At 42.9% G+C, this 27,074-nt stretch overlaps 1 protein-coding gene across 5 annotated transcripts in view; it reads left to right on the top strand.

The window, feature by feature from the left end:
* PEBP4 (phosphatidylethanolamine binding protein 4) overlaps window positions 1–27,074 on the top strand; it is a 120,882-nt gene that overhangs the window by 63,608 nt on the left and 30,200 nt on the right. For all 5 annotated transcript variants that reach the window (XM_075858880.1, XM_075858879.1, XM_075858882.1 and 2 more), the window contains exon 4: window positions 20,488–20,586. In XM_075858880.1, coding sequence (XP_075714995.1) covers window positions 20,488–20,586 — 99 coding nt within the window. The remainder of the gene's footprint in view (window positions 1–20,487; window positions 20,587–27,074) is intronic.

Genomic DNA, 27,074 nt, shown 5'->3' with positions numbered 1-27,074 from the left:
TATAATATATGTCAAAAAGTTATTTATATAAAGAAAATAATTTATTAAATTATCTCTTGGTATTACTGTTAAATAAACAGAAAATACTAAGAAAATCGAGATTCAAATCGAAAATCGCACAAAGTGTTGAAAATTTTTTTGGCCAAAATCACCCAGCCCTAACCCAACGTATACCAACCGACTGAAGCCAAAGAACAGTCTTTTGTCCTCTGTTTGTATAATAGGAGCCTATGTGTAGGATTGTCGTATCAGTCAGTATAATGGGAGCATATGGGTACGTTTATTGTATACGCTGGGATCTTTCCCGACATATGTCAATATGCAGTGTGAAAGGGGCCTAAACGGCTCTGGAAAGATGAAGGCTGCGCTGTGAGTGGTTGCTATGGCCAAGATGGTAAGTTTTTGTTTTTTTGCAAAATTTTTGATAAGGCCCAATGATGGATGATGATTCAGTCCACCCACAGTACAAGTAACTGATCGCTCTCCAGTATTTTTAATTAGCTGCCATCTACAATGGGCATTGCATCACCCACCCAGTGACCTTGCACACACCCGTTACAGTCAAAGATAATTCCATGCCTACTTTCAGAAATCATTAATTGTCTGTCTGGTTTGCATAATCAGATAATGGTGGATATACCAGCAGACTGTTGTTAAAACAGTGATAACGTGTAGCATAGTAACATTATGTTTTGAAAAACATTAACCTCTTAAATCTATGTTGACACGCAGCGTAATTGCTGCAGGTTTTTTCATTCAGATTAGCGGGCGAAAAATCTGCAGCGCATTATAGGAGTAGCAAAGTGGATGAGACTCTAAAAATCTCATCCACACGCTGCAGAAAATTCCCTTGTAGAAATTGACCAGCGGACCGTATTTTTTCAATCCGCAGCATATCCCATTAGGTTGCATATTTTCCCTATTCAATGGGGAAAACAAAATCGGCAACAAATAACAAATGTGATTTCTGTTGCAGGAAGGCAAAAATCACAAGTAGGGTAAAAAAAAAAAAAATGTTTCCACTTTAAAATAAGACTATACTCCTTCCTCTGATCCCTCGTAGAGATGCCTCACTGCTCCCACTGATGGTCTTTGTGCAGACAGCCTCCTGGGATGACCTATTTTTTCCCTTGGGAATGTTGCAGCCAATCACAGGCTGCAACAGTCACATGGGGAAAAAACATCACATTGGGACGCCTACAGTGCAAAGACCACCGCAGCAAAAACGCACCATTTCCTGCGTTATTTACTTCAGAAAATGGTGCGGCTTTTGCAGCGTTTTTCTCAATGTTGATATCTTGCAAAACGCATCAATTTAGTCCACTTTCAGCAGGAATTGACATGCTGCGGTACGAAAAATACGCACCGCTGGTAATTTCAGGTGGGAATTTTTACGCAGCATGTGGATGAGGTTTGTTAATTCTCACCCACTGTGCTGCTACTGTATTCTGCTGCGTATTTTCCATCCGCAATTCTGGACGGTAAATACGCAGCATTTCCGCTACGTGTGGACAAGCCCTAAAGTGGTATTTAGTCTCCTCAAAGGTTTTTCTATGTATAATGAAAATTGATATATTGTTCCCGTATACTTTCTGCATCAATTCCTCAGTTTTTAAGATCTCAGCTTGCAGTCATTCAATAGAAACCTTCTTTGCTTACTACCATGGGATGTAACAATGTAAAAAGCCTGCGTGATCATCCGATGACTTTGTTTATTTCCAGTGGATTATAAAAATAAAAAAAATAAAATGGAAGAATCCTATTGAATGACCGCATACAGAGATCCTAAGAACTGTGGGGAATTGATACAATCAAGGTGTAAGGGCTCGTCCACACGTAACGGAATTGCGGCTTATTTTCCATCCGGAAAACACGCAGCAGAGTACAGTAGTAGCAAAGTGGGTGAAATTTAACAAATCTCATCCACATGCGGCATAAAATTTCCATCCAGAAATTCACCTGCGGTGCGTATTTCTCGTTCAGCAGCATGACCATTCCCGCTACAGAAAGAGGACTGAAAAAACGGCACTATTTTCTGCAGTAAAAAACGCAGGAAATGGTGCCATTTTTCCGCAGCGGATAGTCTGCTAGTTTCAACAGAAATGCTGCAGCAATTCCGTTATAGTTGATCATAGTTTCATTATAGTTGATTTCAATCGGAGATGGTTTTTTCCTACGCGGGAATAAAAAGCGACATGATTTTTTTTTTTCCCGCGCTTCCGTCTCTGACCTCCCATTGACATCCAGGCTGTTTTTTGCCCACGACGCTCAATGGCCACAGCCAAAAAAAACACTGCAAGGAAAGTACAGGCAGGGCAAAATCTGCTTCCAAATACCTGAAGGAATTTTGAGGCAGATTTTGCTGCCTGCAAAATCTCTGTGTGGACAAGCCCTAAAGATCCAACAGAATAAATCTTTCTATGCTACATTGGATGCTGTATTAGGGTGTCATTCTCCTCTAGAAGCACATGGAGCAAAAGGATTGCTGTGTTCAGGAGTCTCCGCATTGTTGTAAGACCTCATGCACACTGCAGGGTCTAGTTAGACACCGCAGTTCCCTGTTGTCGCTGGAGTTCCGGCAATCACATGATCAGTCAAGTGACCACCAGGACAAATAGAGGCAGCACCAATCTGCTCACTGAGTCCTGTGCATGTGAACAATGTAAACACAGAAGCAGAAAAAAAAAAGGCTTCTGTCTTCTCTCAAAGACTGCCGAGTACTGGACATGCAGCTGCGTAAAAGCACGGAATTACGGCGAAAAACCGCGCCAAACTGTGGTGCAGTTTTTCGGCCGGAATGTCCACTGCGGAAAACTTCAGCACCAGCCGGCCTTTTAGCAGGCCAGCCTTCTGGGATAACGTTTCATCCCAGGAGACCGCTGCAGCCTCTGATTGGATGCAGCGGCGGTCATCTGGGATGAAGCGTCATCCCAGGAGGCCAGCTTTCTGGCGTCACCCAGGCTGGCCTCCTGGGATGACGTTTCATCCCAGGTGACCACCACTACAGCCTGTGATTGGCTACAGCGGTCACACGGGATAAAACATCATCCCAGGAGCCTGTGCTGGAGGAAAGAACAGACTTCTAGGTAAGTATCCGTTTTTTTTTCTGAGTCACGTTTTTTGCGACGGAATCGCTGCGAACCCGCCGCCAAAAACAGAACCACTGCTATTTCAACAAACGAGCAGCGTTTACGCAAATACAATTGACATGCTGTGGAATAAATTTCTGCACCGCAGGTCAATTTCTGAGTGTTTTTTCTGCTCAGTATTTACGCAGCGCGTGGATGAGATTTGTTCAATCTCATCCACTTTGCTGCTACTATATTCTGCTGCGTTTTTTTCCATCCGCAATTCCTGGACGGAAAAAATGCAGCAATTCCACAACGTGTGGACAAAACCTTGGGGTTACTGACCCATAGGCACTCTGGAGAGAAAATGTTTTTCATTGTGTTTTCATTGGCGCTTTTTTTTTTTTTTTGTAAGGTCAAACGCTTCGGCCAGATATTATTCTGTCCGTCCCACACTCTAGTGCAGGGGTCTTAAGCACACGGCCCGCGGGCATCTGCGGAGGGCACTGTGGCAGCATCTGCGGAGAGCACTGTGGCAGCATCTGCAGAGGGCACTGTGGTAGCAGCTACAGAGGACACTGGCAGCAACTACAGAGGGCACTGTGGCAGTATGTACAGAGGACACTGGGGCATTACCTAGGGGTGTGTTGCATTATCTACAGAGGGCACTGTTGCATTATCTACAGAGGGCACTGTTGCATTATCTACAGAGGGCACTGTGGCATTATCTACAGAGCGCACTGTGGCATTATCTACAGAGGGCACTGGCATTATCTAGGGGTGTGTTGCATTATCCACAGAGGGCACTGCGGCAGCATCCACAAAGGGCACTTCGGCACTATCTAAAAAGGGGCTGCCCAATCTTGACATGTGTGTCTGCCAAACGCTGCCAACTGAGCCGCCGGACTGCATTTAGCGACACGAAAACTAAATTGTTGAAATAAGCACAAGGAGAAATCTCTCAAATTTTGAACCTAGCGATATTATTATAAGTAATGTAGTATTAGTATTATAGTAATATAGTGTTATAGTAGATCAAATAACTAATTGATTAACAATAATTTTGTATAGTATCAAATTTGAAAGTAATGCGGCCCGTCAACTTCCCATTTTTTCTATATGTGGCCCACTTACCCGGCCGAGTTTGAGACCCCTGCTCTAGTGTAAGCGCTTTCTTTATTTTACATGTAGTAATGTTGAATTTTAATTTGGAAGCCTAAAAACACCATATGAATTGTTTTTGTTGATTTAATAGAAATTAACTTTTTTTTTTCTCTTTTTCATTTGGGTTTGACTTTTTTATTATAATTTTTTTATTATACTGTATGGTTAAATATCTATTGAACACTTCATTAATACTGGTCATTTATAGCATTAATACTAGGCTATCTGGGCTCACAGGGACATATCAAAGGGAGAACTCTCCCTTTGACAGCATCGTGATATTTCTGTTTTATGTAAATAAAGCTTATGCGACTTTATAATGAGTTTGGGTTTCAATTCCTTAACTTTTTTCAAGATCTCTGCTAGTAGTCAGTGAATGGAAATCTTTTTACGGCAAGAATAAAGCCGTCTGCAACACTATTCGGTCGTCAAAAATTCTAGAACACCCTAAGAAGGCTGACTGACGCCATTAGAAGTCAAAGCGTTCCATTAGGATTCTTCGGGGGTTCATTGAAAAAATGGATCCTGAGGGGCTTGGCGCTCTGAAGTGGACAAAATTTCAGTGAGCTCAGTGTTCCCTGCTATCTTGGTACTTCTGCTGTCTTCTTATGGGTAATTCCAGGAAAGCCCACATAATGCCCAGGGGCCAATTTGGAAAACCTATAGGGGCATGCAGTAGTAGTTTTGGCCATGTTCCCCACAAGCTGATGTCACAGTCCTCGGGATCTCGGCAGGCGCATCCCCTGCAGTCTCTATTGATGGTTCCTAAATGCCACCCTGTAGGATTAAGAGACGCATACCCCTCCCCAATATTCCTGGTGGATCAAACACGGAGTCCGAATCCACTCCCATCCAGCACCCTACCAGAGACCCTATACTTTCTGATGGAGACTTGACCACTGCTCGTCTCTTTGATTGCTTATCAATGATCGGGACTATAAAACCAGACTCCTTAAAGAGGTTGTCCCGTACTTCTTATGACGTCCCCTGGTGTGCTTTTTATTCCCTTGCAGGACTTGAATCTAATGGGCTCCTGGAATGCGTATCAGACTTCCCTACCAGGTCAGGTTTTTGCTCTTGGGCTGACTTAGGTCTCTCCTGCTCTCCTCTTAGGCAAACAGGGATGTTTTCTGCAGGTTTTTCAACTTGACGGACAGTATCCAAAAGTTCTTGCCTACTTTTACTACCTGATTTATCTAATTTGGATACTGCAAAAACAGGCTGCCCTTAAACTTGCTGCCAGCCCATCTCAAGGACAAGGGGATTCCCATCGGCTCTCCGTTCAAACTAGAAAGGAACTGGACTATTACTTCGCCACCCACTGGATGTCCCGGGTTTGGTCTCAAGCTTGGACCCTGGTGACATTCCTGATTTTTGCCTGAACTGTATCTGAAATTCTCCCCTCTATCTCACCTGATGGACTGGACACCAATTTAAACTGCGTCAAAAAACGCTTCTAAAAACGCTAGCGTTATTAAAATGAGAAATGCAATTTTACGCAGAGCATGCTGCGTTTGGGGGGGGGGACCCACTGACCACAAAATTGCCTTTAAAGACTAAACTCCTTTGTGTAGTGCATTTTATATTTTACTATAGATCTTGATGTAACATCTGGCCGCACTTAAAACTGTATGGAAAAAACACCATGACAGACGGAGCAAAACACTGTGTGAACCAAGCCTTAAATTAGCTGTAATTGTAATGACCCCTAGAATATACACTACTGTTCAAAAGTTTAGGGTCACTTAGAAATGTCCTTATTTTTGAAAGAAAAGCACAGTTTTTTTCAATGAAGATAACATTAAATTAATCAGAAATACACTCTATACATTGTTAATGTGCTAAATGACTATTCTAGCTGCAAACGTCTGGTTTTTAATGCAATATCTACATAGGTGTATAGGGGCCTATTTCCAGCAACCATCACTCGAGTGTTCTAATGGTACATTGTGTTTGCTAACTGTGTTAGAAGGCTAATGTATGATTAGAAAACACTTAAAAACCCTTGTGCAATTATGTTAGCACTGCTGTAAACAGTTTTGCTGTTTAGAGGAGCTATAAAACTGACATTCCTTTGAGCTAGTTGAAAATCTGGAGCATTACATTTGTGGGTTCGATTAAACTCTCCAAATGGCTAGAAAAAGAGAGCTTTCATGTGAAACTCGACAGTCTATTCTTGTTCTTAGAAATGAAGGCTATTCCATGTGAGAAATTGCCAAGAAACTGAAGATTTCCTACAATGGTGTGTACTACTCCCTTCAGATGACAGCACAAACAGGCTCTAACCACAGTAGAAAGAGAAGTGGGAGGCCCCGCTGCACAACTGAGCAACAAGACAAGTACATTAGAGTCTCTAGTTTGAGAAATAGACGCCTCACAGGTGCTCAACTGGCAGCTTCATTAAATAGTACCCGCAAAATGCCAGTGTCAACGTATACAGTGAAGAGGCGACTCCGGGATGCTGGCGTTCAGGGCAGAGTGGCAAAGAAAAAGCCATATCTGAGACTGGCTAATAAAAGGAAAAGATTAATATGGGCAAAAGCACACAGACATTGGACAGAGGAAGATTGGAAAAAAGTGTTATGGACAGACGAATCGAAGTTTGAGGTGTTTGGATCACACAGAAGAACATCTGTGAGACGCAGAACAACTGAAAAGATGCTGGAAGAGTGCCTGACGCCATCTGTCAAGCATGGTGGAGGTAATGTGATGGTCTGGGGTTGCTTTGGTGCTGGTAAAGTGGGAGATTTGTACAAGGTAAAAGGGATTTTGAATATGGAAGGCTATCACTCCATTTTGCAACGCCATGCCATACCCTGTGGACAGCGCTTGATTGGAGCCAGTTTCATCCTACAACAGGACAATGACCCAAAGCACACCTCCACATTATGCAAGAACTATTTAGGGAAGAAGCAGGCAGCTGGTATTCTATCTGTAATGGAGTGGCCAGCGCAGTCACCGGATCTCAACCCCATAGAGCTGTTGTGGCAGCAGCTTGACCGTATGGTACGCAAGAAGTGCCCATCAAGCCAATCCAACTTGTGGGAGGGGCTTCTGGAAGCATGGGGTGAAATTTCTCCCGATTACCTCAGCAAATTAACAGCTAGAATGCCAAAGTCTGCAATGCTGTAATTGCTGCAAATGGAGCATTCCAAGACCAAAGCAAAGTTTGAAGGAGAAAATTATTATTTCAAATAAAAATCATTATTTCTAACCTTGTCAATGTCTTGACTATATTTTCTAGTCATTTTGCAACTCATTTGATAAATATAAGTGTGAGTTTTCATGGAAAACACAAATTGTCTGGGTGACCCCAAACTTTTGAACGGTAGTGTATTTAACTATGCAATGCTCAGAGGGGCCCAAGAAGCTGAGATCAGGGCCAATCTGCCAGTTCCCCACACTGAGCTACTGCTCTAGTGCCTGTAAAATTGACATTAAGGGGAGTACTATTAATATAGTGTCCCCACCAAAAAAAAAACCATAAACTACTTCCCCATGACTGGTAAGGGAACTAGTTTGGAATCTGAAAATCAAATTTTTTCTTTACGGGGACTGGCACTAATGTAAATTGCCTTTTTAAGTTCAGCTGTTTGGGTTCCATATTTCTCCCTTCCATTTCTGGGACAGGAAATATCTATCTTACAGCTACCATCGTCAGCCATAGTAGCTCTTATGGGGCTAATTTCTTTGTCGCCTGGCCCAAAATACCCTCTCCCCTATCTTTCCTCAGCTCTTCCAGGCAACCGCTGCCAACCTCCCATCCTTTCATTATGTACAGACATTGCTTGATTTCATCTATGATCAATAAATATTTGCAGTTTTGTCCATCAGGGATGTTTTTGACAGACCAGAGCCTTCCCCTAATGTATAGCCTGTGAGATTAAAATGTTTGTTTTTGTTTTTTGAATCTCTATTAGCATGTTGGAGAAATAATGTGGGGTCTGTAGTTCAATAGTAACCGCACCAGCGAGGGAGGAAGTTGCTAGCTTCTCCTCCTACTTGGCTTTTATACAGAAATCAATATAGCTGGCATCCTAGAATATAATGACGCATAAAAATACTGGTAAGACATTTGATCCCCTGAGTAAAAAGTCCTATTTAATAACAGGTTCCCCTCAAGAGACCCGGGAACAACCTATGGTCCCTATACATGAAGTCCCTCTCTTTTCTCTCTCTTCTCTCCCTTTTTTCTCTGTCGCTTCTCGCCTCTCGCTCCCCCTCTCTCTTTTTTTTCTCTCTTCCCGCTCTTTTTTTTTTCTCTTTTTTTTTTCTCTCGCTCTCTTTTCTCTCGCTCTCTCGCTCTCTCTTCTCTCTCCCTCGCTCTCTTCTTCTCTTTCTCTCTCGCTTTCTTCTCTCTCTCGCTCTTTTTTCTCTCTTTTTCTCCCTTTTTTTTTCTTCTCCCGAAGATGACTCCTAACCTGAAGAGGTTTTATTCTTAGGCCTCATGCACATGACCGTAGCCATGTGCACGGCCGTGATTTCCGGGTCGGCCGGCCATAGAGTGCCAGCCGCGAGCTGCCCGCAAATTGCGGACCGTGCACATGGCGGCGGCGATTATTTTCAATTATACCGGACCGCAGAACACGGCCGTAATAAGGCTTGCTCGTTCTTTCTGCGGTGCAGGCTCTGGAGCCATGCACGGACTGTGAAAACCACGATCATGTGCATGGCCCCATAGGAATGAAAGGGGCCGCAATTCTCCCGTGGATTTTCGGGGGAATTGCGGCCGCAAAAGTACGTTCGTGTGCATGGGGCCTTACTCCTGGAAATACGCTTTATTTTTCTTCAAAGTGTATTTATAGAAGGAGGGCATTGATTTTCGTGAAAAATTATGGCAAAGCACCATAACCAAACGTCTAGGGCCCCATCCACGTCATGTTTTGGTCCTCCGTTTCACAAATATGAAGGGAAAGCTCCTGACGTATATATGAAATGTAGGCTGTGACAGATGCTTAACGGTGGCAATCATCATTCGTAGACTAGTATTGCATGCGTTTTACTTATTAAGTCATGAACTTTTCATGACCTATACGTTAAATGGATGCCGTAATAGCTTTTGGGTGACAGTTTTGCCACTGTTAGGCATCAGCTACCTATAAACTATTATGGCATCCGTTTAACTTATACGTCATGAAAAGGTCATGATGTATGCGTTGAACGGATGCCTGTGATATATGCCATACAGTGACATACGTCACACATAGGCTTCCATGTTAAAGAAATGTACACCACGCGGTATACAGGTTTTTGGTTTTGGGTTTTTTTCATGATCCGTTGTATGAAATAGTGTAGTCTACTACACTTTTCCATATCTACAAAAAAGGGTATAAAGAAGTATACCAGCTTGACAGAGGACACTCTTTTGGCCTCCGTCAGGTTAATAGAGCGCCATGGAAACGTTTAGCGTGTACTTTGGGATCTTTTCGAGCACAAATGCTAAACGTAGGGCAAAAACTTGATCTGAACAGGGATAAAGAGAACCTGTCATGTCCAAACGGCGGGCACTATTCTAAAGAGCAGAAGGAGCTGAGCAGATTGAATGAATGAATGAATGAATGAATGGAAAAAAAAAAAAAATATATATATATATATATATATATATATATATATATTCAATTTATTACTTTTTGTGGGAAAAGATTCTGTATAACTTGAATTTTATTCATGTAAATCCCTGCTAACTCTGGCCTAAAGAGTCTGGTGGGTGGTTTCAGTTTAGCAGTCTTCCCTGTGTAAAGTTACTTCATACACAGCCCGTCTTGGACCGTGTAAATGAGCGCCGATCAATGAGACAGCTCGTTGGTCGGAGCTCTTTGCTGTATGAAAACGATCGCTCGTTACTATGATCACTTGTCCCCATACATTTCTATCATGTTGGCAGCACATCTCCCTGTTTAGACAGGGGGATGTGTTGCCGACAACGATAATATTTTAGGCAGCTAAAACGATACGATCAGCAGATGAACGAGCGTTTGCTTGTTCATCTGCTGATCGCTGCCCTGTTTACACTGGGTAATGATTGGAAATGACCGTTATATGAATGAGCGTTTCCCCGATAATTAATTGGCGTGTGTAAAAGGGCCTTTAGTATACATACACAAACCGTTGTCAATTACTGAGTAGGACCACCCACTGGACTCTAAAAGGGAGCAGAGATTTGTATCTATAAAGTACAGGTTATACTGAATCTATCCCCACAAAACGATATATTAATCTGCTTCGCGCCTCCTGCTCTATGGCATGCTGCCCGCAGGTGTCCGATAGGACATCATGCACCACGTGACCGGGTCGGTTGTTCTTGTGGCTTGAGTGATACTCTGTTAACTTCTATATCAAAGAAGCAGGGCCACAACCATTTTTTTTTGGCTACAAAATAGTTCTATAGTAGTTTTAACCTGGAGGATACAACACTGCAAGTTAAAATACTGAATGATCTGCTCCTTCTCATAGTGTAGATCGTGCAACCTAAAGAATTGCACCTTAATTCCTCACCTACTAAGAACCAGCAAAGAAGTGGTTAACGCTTCTACTCTAGCAAGCGTGTTAGCGGGTTAGACAAAGGAAAGCATGCTCTAGTGTCTCCCAGAATCCTTTGCAGTGTTGCCATGCGCTGCCTGTGAGCAGCACGCTCTGCATGTGTCAGGTTGAGCAGTTGTCACAGAAACACAGCTTTAAATAATGCAATTAGAGGAGAACAAGGAAAGGGAAGTAAAGACCGTTACCCCCCTCCCCCCAGCTCGAAGGAACGTCTACTCTCCTGCCTAACTGTGCCGTCTCTGCTACTATTATATACTTATCACAGGGACAAGCTGGCATTAAGTGCTCCCTGAATACCAACATGGCTGGTTAACCATTTCTCTGCTATCATCTAGTACAAGTGATGATTTGTTTTCCATCAAAAAGTTATGGTCTAGATGGTTTCTATGCTTAGAAAATTTGTAACTGGTCATTTAGGGCCTGTTTACACTGGCCAATTATCGCGCAAACGAGCGTCCACAGAATGCTCGTAACCCAATATTTGCCCAGTGTAAAGAGGGCAATGATCAGGGGATGAACGAGCAAACGCTTGTTCATCGGCTGATTCTAGCGTTTTAAATGCCGAAAATATTGCTGTCGTCAGCACATCTCTCTGTGTAAACAGGGAGACGTGCTGCCGAAATGATAGAAATGTATGGGGACAAGTGATCATAGAGCGATTGTCTTCATACATAGCTCTTTGTGACAGGAGCAAACGAGCGCCGATCAACGAGCTGTCTCGTCGATCGGCAGTGGTTTACACAGCCAGCATTGAGCCATGTAAGACCACCTTTACTCCTCGTGCCCATCATAGTCCTTCGACTACACTAATAAAACTCACCGATCTCAACTCTGTATCCAGCAGATGCATCTGAGACATGTTTCAGGATCAGGAACAGTACACCTGTCCGTAGATATAACATCAGCCTGCAGATATGACACCTGAACCCTCCATTGAGGATATGCTAACACGTACCATCTTCTTTTTTGTCCTCTGGTGATTTACCACTTTAAACCCATGTACAATTACAAATCCGAAAAACCACAAGCACACAATGCTGCAGTTTTGCTCCTGTGTCCTATGTTTTAAAAAAAAAATAGAAAAATACATAGTCCGTTTCAAAAAGCATCCCAAAACACGATCAGATTTTATGTGCAGTACTGTGATGCAGTCCTCCATAGGAACAGGAACATTCCCTAGGCCCTCATTCACACGGCACTATTTTGGTCAGTATTTTGCATTATTATTTGTAAGCCAAAACCAAGAGTTTAACCTACACAGAGAAAGTATAATGGAAAGATTTGCACTTCATAGGGGGGGAATGACTGCATGGAAAGTTCCCACCTTTTTTTTCTTCTTTAAACTCCCATACGCTCCGTTAGATAAACTAAATAAATAAATAAAGACTAAGACACTTCTTTATGATAAATTTGGGGAATGGCCACAGCTTTATCAAATCATACATGACCGTCAATTAAACGATTGGCCTGACGGTTTAATTAGCATTATTTCTTCCTCCTTTTTCCTGATACGCCCCAGCTGATGCCCAGCAGCGGGAATGTAGGGTGTCCTATCCCGCCTTCAAGACCATAGCTCCGCCAGCTGTGACATCTGCAACAAAAGAAAACAGAAACAACCGCCCCAGGTAACAGATCCATAAACCACATCACCACATAAACCAAGGGGAGGGCGGGAGGGTGTTCCTTCACGCTGCGGCAGAAGGTAAAAAGAGGGCTATGCCCTTGAACTCCACTCTATATCCCTTATGGCCACCCCTTTAGAACCTTGGCCCAATCACGCTCCTGGTAATTTTTTTTAACTTATGTAACCACCTACTCCTCTTCCCTGCAGTCCCTGGCGCTCTCCCTGTTCAGCGCCATCAAGACTACATGGAGAGTTCCCACCTTTTTTCTTCTTTAACACCTTAGTGACCAGCCTATTTTAACCACTTCCGGACGGCCCATAGACTATAAACGTCCGGGCGGTCCGCAATTAACTCTGCAGGGCCGTTCCAGAATGTCCTGCAGAGTTAGCAGGTTTGCTGCTCACCGGCGGTATTTAGGTCCGTGATACAGCTGTCTTTAGACAGCTGTATCATGTAACTTTAACTGGAGACCGCTTACGTCATGTTACAGCGATCACATTGCTCCTCCCAGCAGTGCTTGCGCACTAACGGCAAGGAGCTCAGCAATCTGAATGCTGTGACAGCCTATCACAGCGATCACATCCGTGCCGACGGTAAGGAGCTGTGTCACCGAGCTTCAGAGAGGTCTCTGGTCAGGTGATCGCTGTGACAGCCTGTCACAGCGATCACCAGTTGCATCTTCTCCCTCTCTGGCAGACTGCCAGAAAGGGAGAAGAATAATGTAATGTAAAAAAAAAAAAAACCCCACAAACACTTTTTTATTTTTTTTTCAATAACATTTTTCTCTATAAATAAATTTTGTCTATCTGCTACACGGCGACTTTGACCACTCACGACACAGGTCGACCGGCCAAAGATTGCTATGTCCCATAGCCCACATTGCATGTAATAAAAGTCAAGGTGGTTGTGTCGCAACGCGCAAGTTGCCACGACTTGACAGTTGCATGAAATCCAAACTGTCGTGTTGCAGGTCGCAACGCAAGCACATTGACTTTAATTACTTGCGGTGTAGGCTATGGGACATAGCGATCTTTGGCCGGCTGACCTGTGTCGTGGCCAAAGTCACCATGTAACTCACACGGAGTATTTTGCAGGCAGAAAAAAATCTGCCTCAAAATTCCTTCAGGAATTTCATTTTGACCTGCCTGCAGTTTTTTGCTGTGTTGTTCGCCCGAGGCCATTGAGGACCGTGGGCGTAAAATGCTTTTTCTACCTCACAGCAGCCCGGAAAAAACAACAATTTCGGCCGTATATTGGCACTGATTCCGACGTGGTTTCCACGTCCAAATCCACGCCAAAAAACTCTGTGTGAACTGGGCCTTAGGGTGACGTTAGATGTGGCGGATTCACTGCAAATTTTACCTGCGGCTTTGTGCAGGCAAAGTCTGCAGCGGATTACAGTGCAAGGCATGTGGATGAGATTTTACAAAACTCATCTGCATGCTGCAGACATTTTACATGGCAGATTTTCAAATCATTGATCGGTCGTTACATTTCATAATATAATTTTTGGGGTGTCAAAGGGGTTTTCCAGTCTGTCTCCCCGCATCCCCGCTGATCAGCTGTTTTGAAGGTGCCACGATGCTCATACGATCGTCGCTTCCCCTTCATTTCCTTTACTGCTCACGCTGTGAATCGCGGACACACTTGTAGCGGCGGTTCACAGTATTACAGTATACACTTGAATGGGAGAAGGCTGTAAAACTGACCCACCGCTACAAATGTGTCCGCGATTCGCAGTGTTAGCAGTAAAGGAAATGGAGGGGAAGCAGCGCTTGTATGAGCACTGTGGCCCCTTCAAAACAGCCGATCGACGGGGGTGCTGGGTGTCGGACCCTGACCGATCAGATATTGATGGCCTATCCTGAGGATAGGCCATCAGTTTTTGTGGACTGGAAACGTCACAACATCTGTAATGGTCGTATGGTGTCAACTGGGCGTGTATTGTGTTTTTAACTGGGCATATTTACGTGTATGACGCTGACCAATCACTGACCAGTCAGCATCATACACTCCTCTACATTCATTTACACAGCAGCGATGTGCAGCCACATACACAGAGATTAACGTTAATCAAGTGTCCTGATAATGAATACACATGAAATCCAGCCTGGACGTCATGTGTACTCAGAATCCTGACACTTCTGACTCTTTTCTGTGAGATTTCCAGCAAGCCACTCGTAATTTCGCGAGATTACGGAGGTAAACGAGATTTCGTTTCCCTTGCTGGAAATCTCACAGAAAAGAGTCAGAAGTGTCAGGATTCTGAATACACATGACGTCCAGGCTGGATTTCATGTGTATTCATTATCAGGACACTTGATTAACGTTAATCTCTGTGTATGTGGCTGCACATCGCTGCTGTGTAAATCAATGGAGATGAGTGTATGATGGTGACTGGTCACTGATTGGTCAGCGTCATACACGTAAACACGCCCAGTTAAAAACACAATACACGCCCAGTTGGACATCGGGTTGACGGCTGATGGAGACTATTTTGAGCAACAATTTTACCCATCGTAATCCCCTAATGCCTCTCCAATGCACGTGGAAATTCTTAAGGCCCATAGCAGCACCAATGGGGTGCAGAGAAGTGCGCTCGGAGACCCAATGGACATAAGAATGCCCAACAATCCATACTTGGGGCCTGAAAACACCTACCAAAACATAAAAACTAGGAAAATGAAAAATAAAACCACTAACAAAGTAAGTCAGGCCTCACATAAGATTTATAACAGTCCGACTTCCAAAGACCTAAACGCCTGATCTCCCCCTCTCTCTCTCTCTCCCCCTCTCCCTCTCCCAGTGAGTTGGCTTCTGTAGCTGCACATATTAGAAAAGAGTGTGTCCCAAAATCCTTTGCCGGCAAACCCAGCTTCTCCAGGCAAGACTTGAAAACGAGTGAGAGAGAGGCCGTTGGTGTGTATTAAAAATTGCGTTCCTACGGGCCTCCGGGACTTGAACTGGATAGCGGCTACCGGGCATATAACCCCACCCCCCCAGCGACCGAGCGATAACCATTCGCCTTTACCAGCCTGATCCGTTTTGGATTTACGAACGCAGATGCGTACCGCATCTTTTAATAAGACCACGTCATCTGCTAACAGGCCCGCCCGCCTTCCTAACGTTTGGGGCAACCAACTCGCTAATCCTGAAAGCACAGAAAAAGGGCAGGATAAACGCCGTCCTAAACAAACACCGCTCATAATCCGCAACACACACCTCCAACAAAATGCCCACAATTCTTGTAAGCAAAGGACACGGGCCGCTGCATGTCGCGCGAGGCACGCTCCCTTTTCCATCCCTTTAGCGCTTGTCGGACTACAAATTCTTTGGTAACATCCCGGACTTCCCATAATTTTAACATAAAAGCTACCCCAACCAAAAACTTGTTTGCCACTGAAGCACTACTATCCATCTTCCGCAAATGGACCAGTAAATCCAATGTGATGTCAAGATGCCTACCCGCGGGAAAACACAGCCAGCAAACTCCAACCACTTAAATCAAGCCCGACAAGAAGGGTATGTTCACACGCAGTGTTTTCAGACGTAATTCGTGAGTATTACGCCTCGAATTATGCCTGAAAAAACTCCCCTAATACGCCTATAAACATCTGCCCACTGCTTTCAATGGGTTTTTACGGTGTTCTGTTCCCACGAGCCTTAATTTTACGCGTCGCTGTCAAAATACGGCGCGTAAAAAGACGCCTGTGAAAAAGAAGTGCTTGTCACTTCTTGGGACGTTTTTGGAGCAGTTTTCCATTGAAAAACAGCTCCAATAACGGCCGTAAAATACGCTGCGAAAAACGTGAGTTGCTACAAAAACATCTTAAAAATCAGGAGCAGTTTTCGCCTGAAAACAGGTCCGTATTTTCAGATGTTTTTGGTCACTGCGTGTGAACATACCCTAACTCTTCCATGTAGACGAAACCACAGAACCTTCCAGCAGGCTCACAAGTGATTCTCGACCAGCGGCCACAAGTTAGCGGGGAGCTGAATGGAGCTGAGCGCTGTTTCTCTCATTCTCATAGAATTTGAATTGAGTGGCAGCGCGTATCCTTGACTGCCACTCTATTCAATGTCCTCCTCATGGTGGTCGAGAAAATGCGACATGACTACTGTGATTATAGGGGGAAAAGGTCTGGGCTGAATATAGCGACTTATCCCTGACATATCTAAAGTGATTGTCACATTAGTTACTTGAAAACGTTGATGTCATAATGCTAGGATATATCATCAATGTTTTATGGGTGGGGGTCCGACCACTATAACCTCTACCAATCACGAGAATGCCAATCCCTACTTGTTAGATTGACGATAAACTGATCAGAGTGACCCCAGCAACAAACTAATATGTGGAGAAAACTGGCAAGCTTCAATTCATCTGCACCGCCACCACAGGGAAAGGTAGGCATTACACGGTGACCATTTATATCAATAGGTTGTCTAAGTCCTCCTGTGCATGGCCAAGACATGAGGATCCTGAACAGAGGACCCCCTCTATTAACTCAGAATTCCTAACAAGGTGTATGAAAATGGGTTTTCTGAACTTGACAACCCCTTTAAGGATGAGTTCTGATGTGACCACAGATGTGCTGATAATATGGGTTGATCTGACCAATAATGAGTGGTTGGGACGTTCCTGTATCTATGGCTATCTTTACTGATGTAAATGTGACCACATCTGTCCGCTCTCCACCATAGAGTGATCATTGTTACGTATCCGCCGTATATACATAAGACTCTGCGTCTCATTGAACGGCAGACGCGCTCTACTCAACGTTCATTTATTTAATTTTTTTATTGCGGCCAGTTTTTGTCTCTTCCGGTTTATTCCCTGTAAGAAAGCAGTGTGTTCCCCGACTCCTTGCACACTTCCTGACTGGTGGTGGGGGATGGAAACAGATGGGGGTCTTTAATATCTATTCTCAAACATTATGGCACATCAGCTCCTTTACACCAAGTTTAAGGATCAATTTATCTGTCAGTAGAGTGTCAGCTCTTGTTTGTTAGTTGGCTCTGCATGTATTGTATAGATTATCAGCTTGTATTCATGGTTTTTAAAGGCCCTCAGCCATTCTATTCACAGATTTCCTATACAAATTACCATTGCGTTGGTAATAAAGGACATGGCCAGCACCACGTGTAGCCTGAGTCCCGTGTGCCATATTCAACATGCACTGGGTCAGAGGGGACTCGGAGGGGAGGTGAACATTCATTTATTTTTATTTTTTTTAGTTAATTGTTCGATAGGGCCTCTACGACGGGCCTTTATCTTGCTATGCCCCACAAAATGAAATCTCATAGATTTACACTATAATTTATGCCAGTTCTCTGGCTTCATTGATAATAAATTTCTCAGGCTGCTGTGACCCCACCCCTTTGGGAAGCCTATCCCACTTTCACAAAAGTGGCATGGTTGGTGTTTAATGGCAAAAAGTCGTGACTTCTGGGCCTTTTGTACTACAGAAAACTGGTGTAGAAAGGTTAATAAATTTCCCCTTCGTTGCAAAGTTTCTAACACACATAATAAATTTGGTGAATGCCACTGACTTTTTGGCGCAATTAGTGCATTTTTCTTAGATCTCCCCCAGTGTGTTTAGGGACCGATATCCATACAAAGTCTACGTACGCCTAGTTCATGCATAGATGTACCGTATATTAACAATATGGCACTTTCTGTGTAACAGATTACTACACAGCATGTATTACAGACTGAGCATGTAGAATGTTCTTTATAGTTAATGTCACTATCATTCTATTCTCGGAGAGACACCAGGAGCACGCTGGGGGGTACAATTGCCGAGGCAACCATGGACGTCTCAAGAATCTCATGTTGGGTCATATTAATTATAATAGGACCCCTGCCTGATGCTCTTCGGGTGTCATATGGTTAGTTGCCTTAGCCAATGTACCTTCCCCCGATTTTACTATGAGTGACGCTTTGAGGGAGCACTCCGGGTAAAACTAGTACACCATGTTGTACTTGGTGAAGGGATCACTCATGATGCATGTATTTAAAGGACAGAAGAGAGATTCCCTGTGTGTGATGCACCGCCTTTCAGGCCTTACACTGCACCCTTCTGGCATAACATAGTAGGCCTAATTTATTGCAACCAATCACGGAGCAGCTTTTGTTTTTTTCCTGAGCTCTGGTTGCTATGGGCAACAAGGGCAATTTTTCTACTAGAATGTTTTGATAATTAAGGCCCAGTGTATTGGTTTGACCCAGAGTGTTTGTTTTGTTTCCTTTACTACAAATGAGAACCCCGTTTTGGACCACAGTGGTGTGACGTCCAAAACTATAGATCCGTTATTGCTTCACATTCATTTGAAGTTCAAGTTATGGTCTAGGTTACCATTGTCAATCACTGGTCGGATTCATTTGATTATGATGGTCATCCAACCTAAATGCTTATATATCTTACAACATATGCCGGTTTCTGTCCCTCAATCCTATTTCCGCTCTTTGAACTCTCTATTTATTAAATTCATCTTGGGCTCCTCTCGTTCTAAACTTAATACTTGCTATCCTACAGCGCCCCAAAACAGATAGGGGAATGGCCTTATCTGACTTGCACATTTATTACTTAGCGGGCCAATTGAGAGGCATTAGAGACTGGTTTTTGAATGAGCCTCTGTTAGACTCAACTAGATACTTGGCCTCTCTGGTGGCTGGACACACCCTTGTTAGCTACTTAGAGTACCCTCGGTTTACGAGGTCTACAACATTACTCCCCTTACATAAAGTAGCTTTGACAGTATGGCGCACTGCTAAAACCATGTTGCATTATAATTATATTCTCGCGGACCTTCCTCTATGGAATAATCCTACCCTGCCATCCCTACTTAGTATACCAGACTCGCAATTCTGGCGGAACTTGGGTGTGGGGAGGGTTGGGGATGTTTTTGCTGAGGCCTCCTTTTTTACACTTATGCAGTTACGAGAGACTTACGACTTCCCTCACATACAGTGGTATAGATACTTCCAGCTTCGTCATGCCATCCACTCTCCGTTTCCGCCTAACATTAGTATTATATTATCCTCTTGTTGGTATTTTGAAGTCACAGGGACCTAAGGGCCTCATATTAGCACTATATACTCATTTACTCTCTTCCAAGCTAACGTCTATGCCATTACCTGTTTTTGATAGATGGTTGATGCAGATTTCAGATCTTACCCCAGACGATAAATTTGCAGTCTTTAGTTCTCCTATGTCGGTTTCCCCAGCAATTAATAATAAACTAATACAGCTTTATATTGTACACCAATCTTATTTGACCCCTATTAGACTGCATAAAATGGGTAGAATACCCACAACGGAATGTCACAGATGCCATCGTCTGGATGCAGATTTCTGCCATCTTATGTGGGACTGTCCGTATATTTCTGTCTTTTGGACGCAAATATTTGACTTCCATTCCTTCCTTTTGCCGTCCCCTGTACCCATTTTCACTAAGATTGCTTTACTTGGTATATTAGATGACGAGATGTGGCCGCAATTCATGCAATTTTTTTTTTTTTAAAGAAATCTTGTTTTTGGCTAGGAAGGCCATAGCCCTCCGCTGGATGGCTGATAACGCCCTCTCTCGCACAGTGGAAGGATCTTGTAAATACAGTAGTAACTTATGAACGTTTGATATACCAGCATAGGGGATGTCCGGATAAATTATTTAAAATATGGGGCCCCTGGTTGGATACTTCAGGGACTTTTGATGTGGAGGAACCTTAACTTCTGTTTTAATGACACGCATCGCTGACCTTCTTTATTTCCTGTTCTACCTCTTGCCTAATCTTCTCATACATTTGTGGCCTTCTAACGGCATAGACAACAGGTTCTATTGTTGTTTAAGAGTTGTTAAAAAACGAAAAGTATTACAAAAGTTTTGAATGTTGCCTTTCCCTTTTTTTTTTTCTGTATCCAATGTGATTTAACGTGATTTATTTTATTTGCGCATACATTGTTACTGTATGCCCTTTTTTATCCTGTCTGCAACATTTTAAATAAAACTTATTTAAAAAAACAAATGAGAAACTCTTTATATTCCATATTACACTGCGGTTTTACCGATGTCTTCTCTCCTTCTAGGATAAGGACTATACTCTGATGATGGTCGATCCGGATGCTCCCAGCAGAGACAATCCAAGTCGCAAATACTGGAGACACTGGTTGGTCACGGACATACAGGTGACTGGGACTTGGGTCACTAATTCATTAGGGACTCTTGTATGAGCTGCCAATTCTTTTTCTATAATCCCCTCAAAAAATATAATTCCTCATAAAAGAGTCTGAATACAGCGTGCACACTGCGATCATGCGATAGACGGAATTGATCGTTCTTCCCATTTACACACAATGATTACCACTACAGTGTCTCTTTTTTTTTTTGGGATCGTACCAATAATATCTGAGACCCAGAAAACGCCATAAAGCAAGCAGACAAGTGGAATAATAGACACTACCATGACATATTGCATCCCCCTGATCACATATAATAGATGGGGGGAGGTATGGAGGGGAAAGTGAAACCACAGTTTACTCGTATAATGTTTTTTCTTTTTTTTCTTTAGTTTTTCTTTACATTTTCGTATCACAAGCTAATAATGACAATAGATGATATGATAATAGCATCTAATTGTGTCAACCTGTTTACTACATCTTCTTATTGTTTCTTTCTGCAGTAATCAGAGCTCTTGCCCCTCCCATTGGGGGTTAATGAGATATTCTAGTGAGTTGACATTACTAGAATAATTAGTCCAGGCATCGCTAAAATAAGATTGTTTAATTCTGATGATTTTTTTCATTCAGCCTTCTGCTGGGTTTCCGCAGGGCGTTTTCAGCATTTTTATTGCAGTTTTTTGTGGTTTTTATGTGCATCATAATTTCTTTGAAAAGCGCATTTTAAAAAGCGCATACGTTTTGTTTAAAGCGGGTTTTGGCCGTGCGGCTATTACAAGTAAAGCTAATTAAAACCATATGGTTCACCCCTAAAACCAATTAATACCATTAAAGGTAAATCGCTCCTAAATGCATAAGAAGATGCAAAACCCCAAAAAAAGAAAATATATGCAGGACCGAAGATGACAGATAAAAGTATAATTTTATTAATTCGGCTATAAAAAAAACATGCTTATGCATATGGGTGTAAAAATTATATGAAAAAATATATATATATAGCAAATCCAAAAGTCGAGCAGCACTGGCAATCTGTGGGTGCAAGCCCTGAGGAACCGACCAATGTCCCGTCTATATAGAATAAAAGAATCAGGCAGCACTACGTAGAATTTCAGTGAACAAAAGTGGGGTACTTATTAGCCTAGTGCAACGTTTCAGATCCCAATGTTGGAGCCTTTATCAAGCATTCTTCTGCTTGAGAAAGGCTTCAACATTGGGATCTGAAAAGTTGCAATAGGGTAATAAAGTACCCCACTTTTGTCCACTGTAATTCTACGGAGTGCTGCCTGATTCTTCTGTTTTATTTATATTTATATATATATATATATATATATATATATATATATATATATATATATATATATATACATATTATATATATCAACAAGAATGCTGAAAGGAAGGATGGCGAAGAAGAATACCCTAATGTGAGAGGTAATCACCTATTATTAAGTCAGTGCGACATATAATAATCCCCCCCCCCCCCCCCCCCGATGGAACAATAATGACCAGACATCCCAAACAATGTGCAGAATATACAGATAAGGCCAGGATCAAACACACAATTTGTCACTTACCTTCCATGACCGCACCACAAGAGTATAGGGCTCCGCCTCTAATAGAGACAGGAAACACACAAGAGGTTAAGTAGCCCCTCCCCACCTCCCTCCTCAGTGTTTTTTCCTGTCCCTATTGGGCATGCAAGAGGTTGCTGCTGGCTGGATTGGTGTCACTCGGTTAGCTCGCTATAAAAATAAATCAGCAGGCAGTGAGTGGTCGTGCCTACCTCCACTTAAGCACTGCTCCCATCATTCCTGAATTTGGGACTTCGTTCACGTCTCCTGCGCCTCCGGGTGTAGCCCTGGTGTAATTTGCCGGGTCCAGGCCTCCGTGAGCTCCCCAGCCGTGTGCTTCCCAGGAAATCCTACTGCTGCTGTAATGCAGCGTGCGTCCCGGCGTAAAACGCACGCTTACATCACTTCCAGCGGAACGAGTGATGTACTTCTGGTTGCGGACGTCGGAAGTGTCATGGCACCTTGTACCGGCGTCTGAATGGAATGGGCTGCAATGCAGAGCTTCCAGGGGGCAAGCAGAGGAGGAGCGCGCTACCGATTGGTAGATATCTTCACGCAGGTCTCGGTGATCAGGGTTAAAGGTCACCTGGACATGAGGCCTCATTCTCTCATGTAGGACTGTTTGTACCACTCCTATCTTGACTGTATCATGTCTGAGATGTCTGCCTCCAAACCCAGCGTGGTGGGGCCTAGCGTGTTTCCCAACCCGGTAAGTAGTTCTGGTTATGGGAATTGTTGTATGGGGATTAGTTACTTAACCCTTCCCCTCCTTATTGTTTCCGTGTGAGACCTCTAGGAAGCCTAACAGAGAACCCCCATCTCGTAAATGTGCTATATGTCACAAGAAATTATCTTCTATTAACAAAAAACCCCTATGCCATTGCTGCACAGAAAAGATTATCGGGGATGAACAAACGTCATTTATTGAAGAGATTAAGGGGATTGTCAAGCAAGAGATTCATCTTTTCTGGCCACTTTGTCTCAGGCATATTTCCCCTCTCAACCCCCTTCCACACCTAAGAAAAGGAAAATTGTGGTAGAGGAGAATTCAGGGTCTGAAGGGGGTAGCTACCTTCCCTCCATATAAGAGGATATCCTTGAGAAAGGGGAACTACCAGGACCTTCTGCTTCCCAAAGTAGTGAAAATATGCAACTTTAGTTCAGTAAGAAGCACTATGGGGGTAGAAGAGATACAAGAACCCCATACGATCCAGGATGAGATGTTTGCTGGATTGCAGGCAAAAAAGAAGCTATGTTTCCCTATCCATGAAAATCTTCAGGGTCTTATTGAATATGAATGGAAATTTTCCCAAAAAACAACTATCTTGGACAGAAGGGAGAAGAGAGAGATTTCCGCTTGGATGGAAGTCCCAAAAACTGATATCCAGGTTGCCAAAGTGGGTAAGAAAACAATACTAAGTTTTGATGATTCTTCTTTTCAATTAAAAGACCCACTAGATAGGAAGGCTGATAGCCTATTAAAAAAAATCATGGGAAAATTAATCGGCCCTGCTTCAAGTAAACATAGGGGCTACCTGTGGCAAGATCCATCCATAGATAGTTAGACCAACTGGAAGTTCAACTAAGAGAAGGGATTCCCAGAGAAAATAAAATTGCCTTCATTCCCTTATTAGCCAAAGCAACAGGGTTTTTAGCTGATTCCTCAGCAGAATCCATCAAGAATGCTTCAAGAGCAGGGGTACTATTTAATACTACCAGAAGGGCCCTCTGGCTAAAAATGTGGACTAGTAATCCACTAAAACCAAGCTATGTAATATTCCAAGCTATGTAATATTCCAAGGGGAATGTGTGTTTGGGCCAGACCTAGACTTGGAACAGGCGACAATTAAGAAAAAGACTCTACCAGGACCTAAAATTCCATGGAAGAAACCACCCTATTGTCCCTTTTGTGGCCAGTCCCAAAACTATAAAGGGAAAGGCAAGACAGGTAGATGGCGTTATCCAAAATTTGGCAAAGGCAGAAATATATATTTCAACCAAAATGAACCATATCAAGACAAACAATGATGCCAAAATTGTGGGGGGAAGAATCTCAAAACACCTAGAGCAATGGAAGGTAATCACAAAAAACCTGGATCCTTTCCTTCATAGAAGGATTCAAAATAGATTTCACCTCCTATCCCCCTAAAATATGGTTATTACATCCCTTCAAAATCCAGCACAACAATTGGCATGAAGAGAAGGTTTTCAGAAATTGTTAATACAAGAAGTTATGTCCCAGTTCCACTGATGGAAAGAGAATTAGTTCACTACTCCTGGATATTTCTAGTAAAAAAAACAACTGATAGGACAAGATTTCATGATGGCTACAATAGACCTCCAGTATACATACTATGACAGGGGTCGGCAACCTTTTTTGTATGGTGTGCCGATAAATGAAAAAAATAATAATCCAAGATGAAGTACTAAGTGTGCCATCCTAAGGAAGCCCTGCTCCCCCCTGTGTTTCTCTGCAGCATACAACGGCGCTGTACACGGGAAGAGTGCGCCAGAGAATAGGGCTCCGCGTGCCAGCTGTGGCACGGGTGCCGGTGGTTGCTGACCCCTATACTATCACATTCCCATCCATCAGATATATCGCAAATTCCTAAGATTTGCCATATTAGAAGATCAAAAAGTAGTGCATTATCAATTCAATTCCTTCGCATTTGGAATATTATCAGCACCAAGAATATTCTCAAATGTGATGGTGGAGATAGTGACTTTCCTCAAACTTCAAGGTATTCACAATATTCCGTATTTAGACTACCTTCTCTTAGTAGCTCCAGATGCTTATTGTCTGAAAAATCCGATCATTCAGACACAAAAAACCCTACAATGTCTAGGTTGGATTGTAAATGTAAAAAAGTCAGGAGCTTCATGGGGATTCTCCTGGATTCCCACTAGCAAATGTCCTTTCTCCAACAGGAAAAGATGATTTTTTTAAAACAGAAAATAAATTGTCCGATCCAACAGAGTCAGGTATCCATAAGGACGGCAATGTCAGTCCTAGGGTCCATTACGTCTTGTATCCAGGCAGTGGCCTGGTCTCAGACTCCCACCAGGGAACTACAGAACCTAATATCACAGTTGAACAGATCCCCCCCCTCTCCCTAGAGAAAAAGATCTTCCTGACGAAATCCGTAAAAACCTCTCTCCTGCGGTGGCTGCACACCAATAATCTAAAAAAGGGAATACACTGGCACCCATATCCAGTAAAATCCATAACTACAGATGAAAGCTAAAGAGGTTGGAGAGCAACACAAGGATCCTTTAAGGGGATTTAGATCCAACCGAATGTTGCCTAAAACAGGAGGTTTATCTTCAGGTAACACAGGTGGGGACTACCGGAAGTGGACTTAATAACAAGCCAGAAAACCTCAAAGACTACTCTATTCTTTTCTCTAAACCCAAGAGAAAAGAGTCTAAGAGTGGACGCATTAGCCCACAATTGGAGCTTGCAAACTCGCCTATGCTTTTCCTCCAATTCCACTAATACCAAAGACCTTACAAAAAATCAGATTTGGGAACACAAAGGTGATATTAATTGCCCCCCTTTGGCCAAAGAGGGCATGGTTCGGACTCTTAAACAGTCTAAAACTAACAGAATCATGGCTACTGCCAATAACTCAGGATCTCCATCAAGGAGCAATCCTATATACAGACCCTCAAAGGCTCCAACTAACATCCTGGCCTCTAAAGCCTCCATCCTAAAATCAAGAGGACTATCTGAATCTGTAATCAACACGCTATAAAAAAAAGTAGGAAAGAAGTGACCAATGCGATCTATAACCAGGTTTGGAAAAAGTTCCTATCCTGGTGTGTAGATGAAAAACCAAATATTCTTCATCCCAACATAGCAAAAATTCTGGACTTCCTACAAGCAGGAATTGAAAAGGGTATTAAAACCAAATACACTAAAAGTACAAATATCAGCGTACAAAGTTCATACTTGGATCAAGACCTTGCTACTTACAGTTGCATTAACCAGTTCAGGACCGGGCTATTTTGAGCCTTCAGGACCAGACACTGTTTAGCTCTTTTTAGCACGTGTTAGCCCAACAAATAAGTTATAGCCATTTAACTAACGACGTGATTTTTGCGATATTTTTTCCGTAGACAATGCAGGTTTCTTTTTTTTATACACATCCTTTTTGCTATTTTAGGATTTTTATTGTTAAAGTTTGAAAATAATAGTGAAAAAATAAGCTTTTTTTTATGTTTCAGCTATTTTTTTTGGTAATAACATCGTTTTACACTAAAATAGACCTTTTATTTGCGATAGTCAGTCATTGTCTACCATAAATTGTAATATATTACATGTCTATATTAGGGTAATTGGGTCCGGGCTAGCGTTACGACAATGATTGGCGGGAGGGGAACTTTTTTTTGGGATGGGTATTTTATTTGTATTTATTATAACTTTTTTTGCACTTTACTTTACTTTAAATTTTTTATTACTATAGTCTGTCCCTCAAAGGTGAAAAAAGACCTTTGGGGAACTTTATATATATTTTTTCTTTCTTTTACACCATGCTTTTCCACTGTAACTGGAGCTGCACAGCAGCCCCAGTTACAGGGGAAATCAGCCCTCTCATAGTGACGATTGTCACTAATAGGGCTGTGCTGGGTCTAGTTAGACCCAGCAGCAGTCTGTTACTAACGGCACCCCCGATCATGTGACCTGTCACATGATCACCGGGAGCAATAGAGACAGCGGCACGGCCCCTGCCTCTATTCCTATACACATTGAGCGCTGTGTACAAGTGATCAGAGAAGACAGAAGCAGCGAAAGCTGCTTCTATCCTCTCCTCGGGGTCCCCGGCAGTCACTGACAGCCGAAGACCCGACATTCAGCTGCCTGATTGCTCGGGCAGCAAGTTAAAAAACCTGAGCCGTAAAAAGTCTATGGCGCTGGTTTTAAAG

The sequence above is a fragment of the Rhinoderma darwinii genome, chromosome 3, assembly GCF_050947455.1.
Source record: "Rhinoderma darwinii isolate aRhiDar2 chromosome 3, aRhiDar2.hap1, whole genome shotgun sequence".
Taxonomy (NCBI): Eukaryota; Metazoa; Chordata; class Amphibia; order Anura; family Rhinodermatidae; genus Rhinoderma; species Rhinoderma darwinii.
This window is presented reverse-complemented; position numbering and strand designations above follow the sequence as displayed.